Genomic DNA, 17,241 nt, shown 5'->3' with positions numbered 1-17,241 from the left:
AAACAGAGCTGTGGTGTCTTTTGAAGTTTTAAATGCAGTTAAAAGCAGAAGACAAGCAAAACACAAGGTAAAGAAAACAAATCACAGCACTCAAAATATAAAAAGGCAATAATCCAATACAAAATACAACAAATAAAAAACAAACCAACCGTTCCCTCACAGCAAAGTGTAGCAGAGTCTGGGTGAGCCTTTCCAGTAACATCACTGAGGGATTCAGTGTTTGCCCCCAGATTCAGTCATTGGCAACCTTTGTCACCCTGAGGCCTTCCACATTAGCCTTGACATCACAGAAGTATATTCCGAACAGGACTGGTTCCAGCACTGAGTGCTGTGGCACATCACTAGTTACTGTCCTCTTACTGGATCTGGATTCATCTACTTTAATAACATGTCCTTATCTGTGAGCCAACTGCCTATCCATTGGTGACATAGGGATTTATGCCCAGTTTTGTGAGTTTATTTATACTGTCCGAGTGGTGAATTGTATCCAGTGCATTAGCCAGGTCCAGGTAAGCAGTATATACTGTTTTTTTTTTTCTTCATCCATGACCTTAGCGACTTTGTCAAAGAAATCCACCAGATTCAGTAGGCAAGACCTGACCTTGACATAGCCGAATTGAGTCAAGTCCAGTGTTTGTAGGTTTCCTTTGTCATTATTTATCAGGTCTATGATTATTTTTTCATGGAATTACATATAAGACTAGTCAAACGTATGGGTCTGTAATTTCCCAGGTCATTAGATGGTCTCCCTTTATGAGAGGGATGACTGTTGCTGTTCTCTACTCTACTGGGACAAAGCCAGTCTGGAGGCTGTGCTTAAATAAAGACCCTAATGGGCCTGATAAATTATTATTTATGCTGTTTAAGAGGCAAACTGGTATATTGTCAGGCCCCATTGAAGCCATGTTTTTAGCTTTAGAGAGCACAGTGGCAACCTGTTCTTTGGTGATAATTGGCGATGGAGTGATGGAGGGTATTTCTTAGGGGAGAACTGGGGGTGACAGGGAGATGACGTTTGAGCTGAATTTCTCAGCTAGCAGATTTGCCATATCTTCTGGCTGAGTATAGGTGCTGCCATCTACAAGTAATTCCAGACATTGTTAAGTGTTGCTCTTAAGATTGTAGACATATCTGAAAAATGCCTTGTGGTTATCCTTAGCTTTGGAGGCTATTTTTACCTTAAAATCTGCTTTCAGAGACTTGACTAGTTCCCTGATTCACTTGTTTAGACTAATTAGGGATTGTACATTCCCTTTTATGTCTCAACAGGATTTTCTTTCTTTTGTTGTACAATCTTTTAATACCAGGGTTCTACCAGAGTGGCTTGTTTTTGCTGTTTGATATAGATTTATTTCAGTCTGGTACTGCTGTTTCTATGTAGTTGTTTATATGGTCATACAGGGCTTTTGTGTATATCTTTGCATAGGCTTCTATTTTTGTTGTATATAGGTTCATAGGATGATACTAGGCTATTGGCCCAGAGGCCCTTATAAGCCTAGCCAAGAATTTTACCCATGTTCCCACAAAATCAGCATCTGTATTCCCTGTCCAGCAGGGAAACAGGTGGGATCCCAGGGGTATATTTTCTGTTTCCCATCCAGTCGTCCAGGTTCATCTTAAAAAGGGCCAGTGAGGTATTCTGCTTGACATGGAGAGTAAGTCTATTCCACAAATGGGGGAGTCACTGGGACACAAATCTATCCCGCCAACAAGTTCTATTAATGTCACAGACCAGGTTAAGACCTTGCATGCAGGTTGAATGAGTGGAGTTTGACTTATGGATGTGCAGCAACTCCATCAAGGCTGAGTCTGAATCAGCCTTGTATGCCAGACACAGGTCACCTCTGAGCAGTCTGTATGAGTCTGAGTAGACGGATAGGGCTTTTAGCCTATCTGTATAGGATAGGTGTTTGAGACCCTGGATTTTCCTGGTCAGGAACCTCTGTGGTCTGTCCAACTGCTGCATGTGCTTGGCAAGGTATATGCCGAAAGGGGCACTGTACTTGATAATGGGTCTGATAAGGGAGGAGTACAGGAATGTTATGACCTCCTTGTTCCTGGATGAAATACCCTTACTTATGAGGTGGGCCATGTAGAAAGTCAAACATGGTGGTCAAAAGTCAGGTTGCAATCAACATGGGTGCCCAAGTCCCTCACAACTGATTGCATACTTAGTACATTGTTATTAATGTGATAATTAGCAAGGACACCATTTTCTCCAAAGGGGATAATGATTCATTTCTTGGCATTCAGTTTGAGCCCATGCATCTAGCATCAGTGAGGAGGATTTTCACATCACTAGGAGAATTTCTGACAGTGCCCAGCTTGCAGTCATATGCAAACATGGTCAGCCACAGACCACTGGTTTTGGTTTGAACCTCAGAAAAGTATATCTCTAACAGTAGAGGCCCCAAGACCAATCCTTGGGGTATGCCACTTGTTACGGGTCTGCTACTAGAGGTGGCTTCCCCTATTTTGACTCAATGTATTGGATTAGGGGGAGTTTGGAAACTAGCTATGCCATCCCTTAATAGGGGATAATTTACCTTAGAGAAGTTCTTAAAGATTTTGGGGTTAGGTGGGGAGACTAGTTTTACCTTTATTTCAAGGGAGACCACCTTGTGATCTGATCTTACCAGAGAGGACATCAAAGTGGGGGGGGGGTGCAGCACTCTCCCATATTTGTGAGTACCAGATCTAGGATATTTGATTCCCTAGTGGAAGTGCAGACTAGCTGCTTCAGGGCATTTGAATTTACAAAGTCAAGAAATCTTTGGGCCTGCATGTTAGTAATTAATGGAGGGAAAGTTAAAATCACCCATGAATAGAATAATGGGCTGGATGGTAAGTGATTGTAGTAACTTCAGGTATGATGTGTGGGTTTGCTGATTCATAGTGGGGCAGAACTGTAGCTAGCAAGAATATGGTTAATGAGTTTTTTCCATGGTTAGTTGGACATGGAGTAGCTCAAGCATATCATATTGCCTGACCAGCCTTGAGGTGCGCTTATCCTTTATGTAGATGGAGACACCTCTACCTTTTGCTCTTTCATGTGCAGTGAATGATCAGAATGTATGAAAGGTATTATAATCATTCACTACCAGAGTACTTTCCATGGTTTTGAACCATGTTTCAGTAACTGCACAGATGTCAGCATTCTCCACGGTGAGGTTAGCTTATAGGGAGCGCAGTTTCTTGTTCAGATTCCTAGCATTGAGCAGTACTATCTTTAGCTTGTACTGAATTGCTTTTGTTATGTTGGACGGTTTGTCATTTTGGCAATGCTTAAAAAAGACTATGGGGTAGATAGTGTTTTGGCCAATATCTGAAAGTCTAGAGTTGGCAGGTGAAGAGCATCCATGGCAAAGCAGCGTGGCCTGTCAGCCATGTCCTTTCAGGCTGACAAGTATTGGGACCCCTTTGGAATAACACGAATAGCTAAGCCAATTGTTAAAGTCAATCATTTTCTACTGGAATTGTGGCATCATATGGAGATGGTAAAATGTTGCTCAATGCTAGGATCGTATTTGCCTGTGACACATATATTGGGAGCTCAATCATGTCTGTCTTCATATAGTCCAAGGAGGGTATGTCTCAGGTAATTTACTTCCATCTGGACTATGACTGGGTCATACTAGTACTTAGGAGTAAGTGACCTGAGTACTTGCTTGATCTGGAAAATCCTGGCCCCTGACAGGCAACAAACTGTAACTTTCCCCTTATCCAGCCTGGTAAGAGGGACATCAGTTTGTTTCACACTGGAGTTTTCTACGACCAGAATAATGGGTTGTGGAGTGTTTCACCTTATGGATTTGGTAGATGAGACACAATGACATGTGGCTTTATTTGTTGTGAAGGGAATTGTCTTGTTTGTGTGCATGCAGAGTTTTTGAGGACTGTGCCTGAGAGGTCTTTGAGGTTTATTTAAGTTACATGTGAGCACCTCTGCATAAGTGTGTCTATATCTGTGGTCCTTTGTGGGTGTGATGAGTGATGTGTGTGAGTCACTGACAACCTGTTTGTTTCTTTTTGTGTCTGTATGTGAGAGTCTAGCCTCCAGTGTCATTGTGTAACCACATCCTTACATACTGTATTTTCTGTTTGAGAATTAAGGAGTTGTCAGTGTACATAAGGCAATTGTTAGATTGTCTCAGGATGCCCACGTCCACCAAGCTGGATGCAGAGAAAGCAGAAAAGTGCCTGTCCATGGTTGCAGGTCCTAATGTTTACTTGCAAGTGACAGGAGTGGAGGGTGTTTGTAACTGGATGAGGAAAGGGTGCCTACTTGGTGCAATCTGCAACTAACCTATCCAGTGATGCTGCCCAGTACCCAAACCAGAAGCTCTCTGAGGAACAATAGTCCTGGGTGCTAAAATAAGGTAAGGTATATCTAAATAGTTCTAATTAAATGTGTAAATGCTGTTCACTGCACAAGCTAGTTGCCCCTTGAGTAACGTAGGATGGAGGTAAAGTTCTGAGGTTGTTTTTATAAGAAAATTTCAACTTCTGGTGATTGCATGTAAACAAGGCACTAGTAACCACCATTGTGTGAAGAGCAGCTTCTCACAAATGTAAGGTTTATATATGATCAGAAAAAAGCAACTTTTACACTAACTGTGCTCTATGGCCAGTCAGGTAAGCACACAATGAGCTTTCCAGCACAAATTCCCAGCTCATATAGGTAAAGTCAACCATCTCCTGCGACAAGAGTGCAGACTTTGACCCTCTTAAAGTAAAATGACTGGGTTGGAGCCCAACTGTTAAGGAACCTCAAACAGACGCTTAATATGCCTAATACTAAATAAAAAATACTAAATACAATGTATTTCAGTAAAGACAAGCAGCCCTTACAGCAGTTTGAAAATGCAACTTTAAAGAAGTGTGAAAAAAACAATAAATAGTACAGCAAACTTTCACAGTATAATGAAAATAAGAAATGTGTCCAGGTGTTTGTGTCTATACAGGGCACTGGCACAGTGAGAGGTTCTGTGCAAATGTGCCAAATTTATACCAGTCCTGGAAATACAGAAAACTGACTACTGAGCCCTCTGGTCAAAAAAACGACTACACTTAGAGCCCTTTTGTATGTTTACCAACATAGACAGATCAGGTAAATACCTACTACCACTAAATAAACAATCCTACTCCTCCTAATGCAAAACCGCAGTAAAAGAGTGTCCAGAGTGAAATGCTACCATAAACAAACTTAAACTTAAGGAAAGGCAGTAAATAATTCAGGATGGCAGCTGTGTGCTTTAAATAGCTCATAAAAGTATGGTTATTCAATAAAAGTACTTTGCTTTGTAGAAATGAGTCAAGAGCCACTCAATTATACAGACTTTATAAAGGTACTAAAAATAAGGTAAGCCCTCCACCCAATAAACCAACTAGATGCACAAATCTCTAGTGTGTTTTCCCAACCAATGTAGTCCAGGCCTTCACCCACTGTCACTAGATGGAACATCCTCTGTCCTGTTGATGTAAAAACACAGAAAAGAACTTGCTAGAGTGTAAAAATATACTAATTTATCAAACAGCTATCTTGATAATGAAGGCAGAGCAAGTAAATCAGTAGAAAAGGCAATGAGAGGCAAAATGCATTTTTTTTCCAAAATAAGCACAGGGAAAGGCGAATAATTCAAGATATAAACAGGTGTGTAGAAAGGGAGCAGCTTATAAAGCTCAATTTGCAGTAAGGGTTGGCAGCTTAAAATCACTAGGTTTATAAAGCAGATCAAAGAATAGGAGGGAGTGGGGAAAAAGAAACACCAGGAAGCCACAAAGGTGCTTAGTATTTGGAGACCTTGAGTCTTATCAGAAAAGACAAAGACACAGATATTCTCAGTGTATTTAAGTATCACTCAAGAAATAAATTAACCAATGAAAAAAGCTTGTGAAAAATGCAGCATGAGTAATTTAAATTCCTATCTGCCCCATAGAGCAAAAACACAAAGCCAAGTAGATTTCTTAAAACAGAAAACAAAATGGAGCAGGTAAAACAGAAAGCAGCTCTATCAGTTTAAATAATTTACAGACAAAAAATAGATTTACTTTCCTTACCCAACAGGGATTCACCAACAGTGCTTGTAGTTTTTGTCATATCAATTGCAACAAGAGTTTGTCTGGTATGACCTATTCATTGCACATCATCTTTAAAGACTCATTGCAAAATGTCCTAGGGCAGATTTTGGGTAAGAAAGTGGAAGTCACTAAAGAGATCATGATGCTAAGTTGCAGTTTGTGTATTAGAACGTCGAGACTTCAGAAGGGCTTATTGACTTTAATTATGTTAGTACTTAGCAGCCAACAAAAAGTGCTAACCAGAAAATGGTAACCAAGTGTTAGACTGACCTTGAAAGTTGAGCTAGGTATTCAGTGGCGGCTCGTGCCATTGGACTGCAGGACTGCAGCCCTCCCAGCAAAAAGATTCAAGTGTGGACATTTTACATTCAATAAAAAAATAAAATAAATGTATTTAAATATTTTGTTTGTTGTGCTCTAAGCAAGTCCGATTGACTTGCAAAGTCCTGGAACTTGAACTGTGCATGCTCATCGAGTTCTGTTTTTTTTTTAATTTATTATTTATTTATTTTTATATTAGCATTTCCGTCAATCTAGACTGCTGTACAAAGCAGTCCAGATTAATGAGAAGGCATTGGTGTGATGCCCAGAAGTCTATGCGGGTTTAACCGACAGTAAAGTAGAAGGGGGGTCGGACTGCCACGTCCGCAGTCACTTACATGACATGGACGGCTGGATGGCTACTGATTATTTCTCGCTCTCTTCTCAGTAGTGCTAGCCCATAACACAGTACTTTGATTGCTTACTATGGTGCTCAGTTGGTGAATAACTTATAAAATAAATACTTTGTTTTTTTTCGGCTTGCTTGCATGTTGCCTTGCTTACGAGCAGTCACTGAGTCAGACAGAGAGGAAAAGAAAGAGTTCCTTTCTTGTGACAGAGACAGACAGTCACTTTTTTAACAAATGAAGTTATTAGGTAGGTTTCAGGCCCGACTCTGTACAAATGTCAATGTAATGTTTTTTTTTAACAGTACTCTTGAACACAGTGAAATCTGCACTATCTGTCAGTTGAAAGGTTTTTGTTTATAGTAAGTTTGCTGGGGTGGGGCTGTCTTTGTGTGTGATGGACAGTCTAAGGGCTTAGTAAGATAACAGAGTTAGTGGTGTTTTTGTGGGTGAGCATGTGCTAGCATTTCCAAGTTAGGGTTAGAGTAATAGGTAAGGAGATAGATTTAGTGGTGTGTTTGAATGGTTTGCACTGTGTGAATGAGGTGGTCAAATTTAGTAACAGTGACAGAGTGCTAATGATTTTTGTTGAGAGTGATTATGAGTCTGTGTGCGTAAAGGGTTACATTAGGGAATAGAGGTATGTTGCATGTTTGATACATAGGTACTTTACATATTTCTGAGTATCTTGTGTAGTGGTATCAGCTCATGGTCATTATGGCTCCTTTCCCAGAGTGTCGTTTACAATTGATGATTTGTTGTTCTTCTTCTTCTGGTACCCAGAGCTGAGGCATTTGATGCTGATGACGCTATAGCTATTGTTCTGGGGTCGGCAATAGCCTGTGCTGGGTTTTGTGCGTGTTTAGGATGGTATGCCAGAAAAAGAACCAGTTGTGACAAAGAAATATTAAGTAAGCCAGCACTGGAGACTGGATCTGAGATAAAATAATAATGGATCTTAAAACAGTCTTGTGCGGTCTTACAGGCAGTCGGAATTTTGTGGAGCAGACAGAAATGTGTTTCCAGCAAGGAACTGCATCAGCTGCTGCAAACTTATTTTTTTAATTATCACTGTACATTGAGTGTTCCTATATGTGTTTTCTTCCAGTTATGGTTCAAAATAGGCATAATTTGCTATTACTGGTATATAACACATTTTTGAGTGCCAGTGCCAAGACTAAAGCTTTTATTTTACTGCCTTTTTGTTTATTCGTAATATTCAAGTCACAGAACAGTGTGTGTATATATGAATTTTTTGATTAAATTATATTTTTGGGTTCAGCTTGTTTTGAGTTCATTTTCAGTCTGCTTTGCAATGGAGTCAGTGTTGCAGCTCATGAGATGTGCACAGTGTTAAAGGGGGAAGGACTGCATTTAGGTTTATATTAAATAAAATTTAAACAACCCTTTCCATTTTATAATTTGCAATCATGCAGTAATGCACTTTGGCGGGGAAAAACATTCAGTTACAACAGGTGCCTTGGTTGATCAGAAATATATGACCATTTCCACGTACTAGCATTTCCCAACCTTACAGTTACTTGGAAGTGCATCCATGTGGGGGGAGGGGTGTTTCTGTTTTCTTTTAGTTATTACACTTGTAGTTTCATTTTGTAGCAAATACTTGCTCTTCTTAATACTTTATTTGTCAGTGGCTAGATTTTTTAGTATATCCTAAATTTAGGTGATTTTTAGCTGGATTGGCAAACTAAGTGGATTAATGAGGTTGCAGTGGCTGTTGCATTGACATTATGGAAAAAGAAAACCTTTTAGAAGTATAACTTGAAAAGGTTTGTGTATTGCTGCTAGTCATTTTTTGTGCCATGCATCTCAAAACAAAAATTTCTTACATAGTTTTGTTTATTTACTACGCTTGTTAACTGTGTTAGTCTGACTGGACCATGTAATCCCCATTTTCAGCAGACGAATGAAGAGAAAAGTTCCAAGAAGCGTTAAAGAAAAACTTTTCACAAATTATGTGGAATAAAAATAATTTAGATACAGTAAAAGATACTCTATATTGTGTACAGCATCTAGTAAGGAAAATGTCACAATGTCTGAAGTAGCTTAGAGGTGGCCATTGCGAAAGGTAAGGATATTGATATTGACGAGTACATAGTTAAGCATGAAAGTGGTTTGAATAAAGGAGCAAGCTGGGAATAAGGATGAAAGTAAATATAAGGAGTCTACAGAACTGTTTTTTATGTCTAGAAGGTTGGTGTTTGCAGAACAAAGAGCTGTTGTTGGAGAGTACCACTGGTGGAGTGAAATAAGTGAAGGGCATTTATTTGTGAAGAACAGTGTGAAATTCTGAAGTAGCTGGAGAGTTCAAGCTACTGGAGGTTGGTTTGCTTTTTATTTGTTGTATTTTGTATTGGTTTATTGCCTTTTTATATTTTGAGTGCTGTGATTTGTTTTCTTTACCTTGTGTTTTGCTTGTGTTCTGCTTTTAACTGCATATTAAAACTTCAAAAGGCACCACAGCTCTGTTTCTTGTGAGTCAGGCAGAATTTTTTCCCCACCCTCCCATACTGTTACTGTTGTGTTCTTAAATACCACTGTCTTTCTAGCTGCTTGCCTCTTATGCTAATTTGACCATATATCTCATTTCCTCTCTGCTTTCACTGGCTTGTGTGAGTAAGCGCAAAATTATCATTTTGTGAAATCACTCCCCTTCAACTATTTAAATTTATTGGCCATTCTACTGTATTCTATAGTACCGGAATACAAACGTGATCATCCCCTTTCAGTCTATCTTGCTGTTTTAAAAATAGTGACTCTCCACTAAAACTTAACTTTTTAGACAGGTAAAACTTAAGTTACCTACTTTCACATCTAACTTCTCTAGTGCACACTGCAGTGTTTAAGATAAACCATTTTTTTTTCATCTTACCTTTAAGCATCCCTGTGACTAGCACTTGCTCTAATACCTGCTGGAAATCACTAGGAAGCCTTAAACTGATACAAGCACTCAACTTTCTTATTAATAAGGAGAAATTAATCATATGCACTAAACAGCCTATAATTGCAAAGTACCTTGCCAAGATAAGGAAAAACAGCTCCTGTACTTTAAAAAAAAAAGCAACAAACCAGGCATGTCCAAGGGTCAGCTTCTGTTGATTTCTCCTGTCCACCTGGTGAATTTGGGCATACTGGGGCAATGCAGCAGTTGCCTCATGTATACAGACAACCCTCTCCTCCTACCACCCAACACTACAACCTGTGAGAGATGCACTTACATAGCCAAACTGGAAGCAACACTCTCTCCATCCAAGATTGTGCTAGACAGTCAAGAGGAGAATGTTAACACCCGCACTACACCTCAAGCAACACATAGCCCTTCTAAACTCACACCACCAACACCCACACATAGCAACACTAAATCCACATATGCGGAGGCCCTTAACTGTAACCTGCCCAAGCAACAAGGACCTCTGAAGCTGAAAAGAAACAAACACCAATCACAACCAAAGTGTCACATAGCTCACAACACCAGTGTGCCACTCAGCAACAGCCCCTAAGGCAAGACAACATACCTAACACTTTAGTCATAGGTGACTTTATAGTCAGGAACACTGATGTCCCACTCACCAGGCTGAACAAGCAGAAAATTACAGTGAGCTGCCTGTCGGGTGCCAGGATCCGCCACATAACTCATGCACTCAAGTCACTATACAACAAGTACAAATATGACTCTGTCATTCTGCGTGTTGGAGTGAATGACTTGAGACGTACCTCCCTGGACTACATGAAAAGAGACATGGAAGAGCTCTCGGATCATGTGGCCCAGGCAGGTATGACCCTAACCCTATGTAGCATCCTGCCTTCGTCCAGAATTATACCACAATATAAGGACAAAATGACTGACTTCAACAATTAGCTAAGCTTCTGGTGTCATTCAAAGGGGAACCAGTATCTGTTTGCCTGGGACAACATGATCAACAGACCATGATGCTTTGCCAGAGATGGTCTGCACCTGTCGCCCCTGGGATTTAGGTTGCTGGCTAAGGCTCTTGCCACCCCTATAGTGCCTTTTTTAGGCAAAGTTCAAAGGACAAAACCACCACTGTAACAGGTACAAGCATGCAAAATCTGAAGGTAATGCTACTCAATGCTAGAAGTCTAAACCTCAAAATGCACTCTCTCGAGGCACTCCTAAAAATAGAGAACATCGATATCTGTGCAGTAACTGAGACCTGGTTCAAGGCTCCAGAGAGCACCCCTGCAATATCAGGCTACAACTCTTACCACACTTTTTGGCTACCAAACCAAGATCGAAACACTAAATGTGGGGGAGTGTTCATATTCACCAAGGATATTCACACCACCAGGTTAGTTGCCCAGCACAACGTATCTGCAATTCTCCAGGTGCAACTAACACTAGGTAAGACTGCAATCCAAATTCTAGCTTGCTACGGAACCCCCACCATGCCCCAAGGTTCTCACTACACCTTTCTAAACATACTGGAAAATATTAATATACAACCAAACACCTTAATACTGGGTGATTTCAACTACCCTACCATTAACTGAGAAAACTACTCATGCACCAGCACCTTTGCCCAACGGTTCTTGGAATTCATAAATTTCAATGCCCTGGATCAACTAATCCATAGTCACACCAGGGGCTCCAATATCCTAGACCTGGTCATTACCAACATGGGAAATTGATGCTCTGCACCTAGGGTCACCACCTTGTTGGTCAGGTCAGACCATAAGCTAATCGCCCTTAACATCTGCATCCCACCCCCACCCCCCAGTAAGGAAACCTCCATAAAAAAATTCTCCAAGTCCAACTTCATGCTACTCAAGTCAGAAGTTACAAACTTCATGACACCCATGCAGACGGGAACTGAAAGTTTGACTGCTGAGTCCTACACTAAGGCACTGTACGAGCACATCCACTCGTGCATGAATCATGCCATCCCAAATAGAACCAAGATGCTCTCCTCCAAAAAAGGAAGCCAATTTGGTGGTCCCCTGCCATAAAAAAACTTTACAACAAAAGGAAAAAAACTGTTGCAGAAAAGAGGAAAATCCCAGGATGCAAAAAACTCCCCTACCAGCCTCAGTAAGAAGCTGAGAACACTCATAAAATCCTCCAAAGCTAGTTACAAAAATAAAATTGCCAAAGATTCCAAAGACAACCACAAGGCATTCTAGAACTATGTCAAAAATCTAAATGGCAATGCTCAGATCTGTTCTGAGGTACAACAGAATGGCATTAAATATACTGATCCAAAGGATATTGCCAATATCCTGGCAGATCGATTCAGTGCCAACTTCACCCCCCTCTCACCCACTAAATGGCCCGTCTCAATAGTGGAAGATTGCCAAATTCCGGTAATAATGGCCACACAGGTAAAAAACGCACTCTCCAAAGCTAAGAATACAGCATCCATGGGACCAGATGACATCCTGAGCTGTGTACTACATGAACTACAAAACAAACTGGCACATCACCTAAGTGTCATGTTTAATCATACCCTCACCTCAGACTTCGTGCCCACTGAGTGGTGCACAGCTACAGTTATCCCACTCCACAAGGGAGTATTTACCTTGGATCCCAGGAACTACCACCCCATCAGTCTGACGAGCCTGATCTGCAAGGCCATGGAACGTATTATCATGGAACTTATAAACAAAGACATTGGCAACCTTAAAACACTGGACCCCACCCAGTTTGGGTTCATGAAGGGCCGATCTTGACTCCTGAACCATACTGACTTCTTCGAATCAGTCTCCAGAGCCGTGGACGAGGGGAAGGCAGTCCACACAGCCTATCTGGACCTCGCCAAGGCCTTTGACACCATCCCCCACTCTGGAATCATAGATAAACTTATGAAGCTGGGCATTAATCTCTACATCACTTGATGGGTTGCCAACTGACTTACTGACAGAACCCACACTGTAATCCCTACAGTAGGGTTGCCAGGGGCACTGACTTTTTCCCTTTTTTTGGGAGGTTTTTGGGGTTTCCTTGTCGGGGGGGTTCTACTTAAAGGGGGCATTGATCAACTTTGGTTTGTAAAAGTCAGGTTGCTTAACGGGGGTGAACCCCTTTAAAATGATTGCAATTAGAATTTTTTAATTATATTGGCAAGGCCCATTTCCAAAGGGTTAATGCCCAATTTTTGGGCCCCAGTTTGACCCTCTCTGCTTAGTGGGGTTTTTCCACATACTAGGGAATTCTGGTCCCAGTTGATTTTGAAAATGGTCACCCAAGCCATGGTTTTTTAAACCTAAAAGTTATCTCTCTAGAGCCCCAAGAAATTTTGGGGGTTTTTAAATTGCCCCGGTTTGCTACTAAAGGGGTTCCCATTTTCCCCCTGTTTTGGTTGGGATTTGGGAAATAGATCCCAAAACAAAAGGGGAACCCTGAGCCTTAAAATTTGGGTTAGGTGGGAGACTGACATTCAGGGAACCACCTTGGGTTCTGCCTTACCAGGGGACAAAAAATTTGGGGGTACATTTCCATTTGTGAGAAATCAAGGATATTGATTATTGGGTGAAGATTTGCGGTTCAGGGCTTTGGGAATTTCGTCAAGAACCTTTGGGCCTGTTTGAAAGTAAAATTTTAAAAGAAAATCCCCTTGAAAAGAAAATGGGTTGGATAAAGTTTGAGTCCCTTAGGTTATTTTGGTTTCCATTATATCAACTTAGTTTGCAAGAAAGGTTAATGATTTTATGGTTATTTGGGCTGGAGACCTCCTTTTTTGCCTGACCACCCTTGAGGTCCTTATCCTTAGGTGAGGGAAATTAAACCTTTCCCCTTTTTCTGGGGGTTTAATTCAAATTTTGGGGAATAACCACACCGAGTCTTTCCATGGTTTTGCCTGTTAGAAGACAGTTTCATTTTCCCATTTGGGGTTTGGGGATAAACTTCTTGTTAGATTCCTCCTTTGAGGGGTTTTTCCCTTACCTTGTCCCAATTTTTTTGGATTTTGGGAGGTTTGTTTTTAAAATTTAAAAAAAATTTGGGAATGGGTTTTCCAAATTTCTAAAAGCAAAAAGGGCTTTAAAAGCTAGGCCAAAGCGTTTTAAAAATTTTCCCTTTTAGGTGAAAGTTTTGGGGCCCCCTTTTTTAAAAACCTTATAAGCCAATTTTTGTCCCCTTTTTATGGTTTTTGGGGCATCTTGGAGTTTGTTGCTAATGGGGGGGCCCAGCCTGGACCTTTTTGGGGACCAAAAGTCTTTTTTGTGGAGGGTTGTCTCAGGTTTTTACTTCATCTGGAAAGGTTTTGGGTAATATTAGTTTGGAGTAAGTGCCGGGTCTGCTTGACTGGAAAACCCCCCTGAAGGAACCCTTTTAAAATTTCCCCTTTTTGGGCCTTTTAGGGGTGGGGCAAGGATTTTTACCCGGGAAAATTTTTTGGGGATGTTTCACCAAGGGTTTTTGGGAAATTTTGGGTTTGACATGTCCCCTTTTTTGTTGTGGGGGGAATTGTTTGTTTTTCCTCGTTTTGGGGATGTGCCTGAGGGTTCTTAGGTTTATTTAATTCAGGAACCTTTGTAATTTGGTTTTGGGGTTTTTGGGGGGTTTTGAGTATTTGTGTAGTAAAAAACCCGTTTGTTTTTTGGTCTTATGTTCAGTCAGTGATTGTAAAAACCCCCTTTAAAAAGTTTTTTTTAAATTTAAAGGGAGGCAGTTTCCAAAAGGAATTGTTGGTTTGGTTTCGGATGCCATGTCCACCAATTTGGAGAGGGAAAAAAGGCCTTTCCGGGTTTGGGTCCTAATTTTTGAAGGCAGGGGGGGGGGGGGTCTTAAAACTGGATAGGAAGGGTCCCTTTTGGGCATTTTGAACCATTTCCAGTACGCCCAGCCCCAAACCGAAGTTCTCAGGAAAGGGTCCTGGGTGCATTAGGTTATTTCTAAAAGTTTTTAATTTTTTGCTGTTCTGGGGGGTGTGGTTTAGAATTGGGGGGTAAAGCAGGTTTTAAAAAAATTTAAAAACCCCGGGAACAGGTAAACGGGGCAAGCCCCCCTTGGGAAGGGGCTTTCCAAATGTAAAGACAAAAAACCCCCTTTTTAACAACTTTTTTAAAGGCCATTATTAAGCACACGGGCCTTTGGGCACAATTCGGTAATAGGTAAAGTAAACCTTTCCCTGCGCGGGTAAAATTTTGACCCTCTTAAGAAAATACTGGTTGCCCCCAAAGGGAAGGAACCTCCGGGTGTTAAACCAATACAAATAAAAATACTTTCCCTGATTTAGTACCGGGCCCCCTTCGCAGTTTGGAATTTAAAAGAGGGGAAAAACAAAAAATGTACCCTTTCACTTTAAAAAAATAAGTGTGTCCAGGGTCCCTATCAGGGCCTGGAAAGTGAGGGTTGGCTGTGCTTTTACCGCCTGGAAAAAGAAATGTCTGGCCCTTGGAAAAAGGGGTTCCTTGGGGCCCTTTGTTGTTTAAAATTTGACAGATCAGGAAAATCCTTTAATAAAATTATTTAATGAAACCAGTAAAAGGTGTGGGGGTTGTACCTCCTTCCTTGGAGGCCAGTAAATTTGGGGAGGAGCTGCCTAAATTTGCTAAAAAATTTGGGTTTTCAATGTATTTTGTTTGTGGAAAGGAGAAGGGGTTCTTAAAAAATTTTAAATTCTAAAAAATTCCCTCCCCCCAAATAAACCAAAGAGGAAAAAAACTCAATTTTTTTCCCCCCAATGTAGAAGGTTCAAAACTTTATAGAGGGAAAAAACCCTGTTTTGGTTTTTAAACCAGAAAAAAATTGCTAATTAAAAAAAAAATTTAAAAAGCTACTTTAAGAAAGAGAATAATCATGGGAAAACAATAGGGGCTGTTTTTTTAAAAAAACCCAGAAAGCATAATTCAAAAATTTTTCAGGGAAAAAGGAGGGTTTAAAAAAAGGTAAGGAATGGGGTTTAACCTTAAAACCTGGTTTTTGGCTTCAAAGTAAAGGTAAAAAGAACCCCAAGAAAAGGGTGTTTAAAAAGGAAAAATTTTTTCCCCCAAAAAGCCAAAGACACAAATTTTCATGTTTTAAAATCCTCGGGAAAAAAAACCAATAACTTGTGAAAAAAAAACTTATTAAACCAAGAAATGAGAAAACAAAACCTTTTCCTTAAAAAAAAACCAAAATGGAGGTAAAAAAGAAACCAAAGTTTTTTTAAAAAAAAAAATTAATTTTTTTTCCCTTTAAAAATTCCCAAAAGTTTTGAGTTTTGTAAAAATTGAACAAGAGTTTGTCGGGTATGATTTTTATTGACTCATTTTTAAAGGGTTTAATTGCAAATTTGGGGAGATTGGGAAAAAAGGGGTAAAAAAAAGGGGTTAACCAATTTTTGGGTTTGATTAAAAAGTTGAGATTAGGGGCTTATTGTTTTTTAAATGGGGATTTGCAGCCCCAAAAATTTCAAAGAAATGGAAACCAATTTAAAAAATAAATTATAGTATTATATTTGTTGGCTGGGGAATCCGCCCCGAAAAAAGTTCCAATTGGGGAACTTTTCTTTCATAATAAAATTTGTTTAAAAATTATTTTTTTTTTTTTTTAAGAAATCCGATTGACTTGCAAAGTCCGGAATTAATGGAAGGCCATCAGTTTGTTTTTAAATTTATTTTTTAAAAGCATGTAAAGCTGCTGAAAAAGCAGTAAATTAATGAAAGGCGGGGTTGACCCCCAAAATCTGGGTTTAAAAAGACAGAAAGTAGAAGGGTGGCTGCCCCAGTCACTTACTAAATTGGCCTGGGGGCTAGGGTTTTTTTCCCTTTAAAAAAAACGTCAGTTGCTATTCCTTCTTTGATGTTTACTATGGGAGGGTTCTTTAAAAAAACTTTTTTCTTGTTGAGGGGGTTTCAGGCCGGCCTGGTAAAAAGGAGGAAAAAAAAAGGTTTTTTCGTACGGAAACAGTATTTTAAAAAATGAAGTTAAAGGTGTTTGGGGAATTGACTGCTGTTGTTTTTTAGGACTTTTAACCAGTAAAGAAAATTGATTTAAAATTTTTTGTTTTTGTTTTTTGCGGGGTGGGGTTTTCCCGTGGTATGGAAGAAAGGGTTAGTAGATAAGGTTGTGTGTTTTGGGTGAGAGGGGGTAAATTTAATTTAGGGTTAGAGTTGGTTGGGAGTGTTTTATGGTTTTTTGAAGGGTTTCATTGGGAATGAGGTGGTAAAATTTATAAAAAGGAAATTTAATATTTTTTTGGAGGGGTTATAGTCTGGCTTAAGGGTTCTTTAAAATAGGGTATTTGATGTTTGTTGGTTCTTTCTTTTCTGGTACGGAAGTGGATAGCTAGGGTCTTATGGCTTTTTCGGGTTTTTCCCTTGTGTTTTTTTTCTTTTTTGGTCCCCAGAAAAAACCATTTAAACTAATAAAGTAAGCGGGGGCGGGGGTCGGAATATTTGGGGGGTTTTTCGTTTTGGGTTATCCGGGAAAAAAAATTTTGTGACAAAGAAATTTAAGAAGGGAAGCATAGCTGGCTGAAAAAAATAATAATATCAAAAACATTGGTTTCCAATGTTTTTTGTAGAGCAA

General features: G+C 39.9%; 2 protein-coding genes across 2 annotated transcripts in view; one reads left to right on the top strand and one right to left on the bottom strand.

Moving 5' to 3' along the window:
* The window catches only part of LOC122809527 (lectin-like), a 538,335-nt gene that overhangs the window by 169,795 nt on the left and 351,299 nt on the right, over nt 1-17,241 (bottom strand). The window lies entirely within an intron of this gene.
* Nucleotides 7,504-7,698, top strand: SMIM30 (small integral membrane protein 30; the record flags this gene model as incomplete). Its single annotated transcript, XM_044085310.1, has 1 exon — nt 7,504-7,698. A coding segment is annotated over one exon (195 nt), but the record flags the coding sequence as incomplete, so codon positions are not given.

Source organism: Protopterus annectens, chromosome 1.part1 (assembly GCF_019279795.1).
Source record: "Protopterus annectens isolate FY-2018-M chromosome 1.part1, PAN1.0, whole genome shotgun sequence".
Taxonomy (NCBI): Eukaryota; Metazoa; Chordata; order Ceratodontiformes; family Protopteridae; genus Protopterus; species Protopterus annectens.
This window is presented reverse-complemented; position numbering and strand designations above follow the sequence as displayed.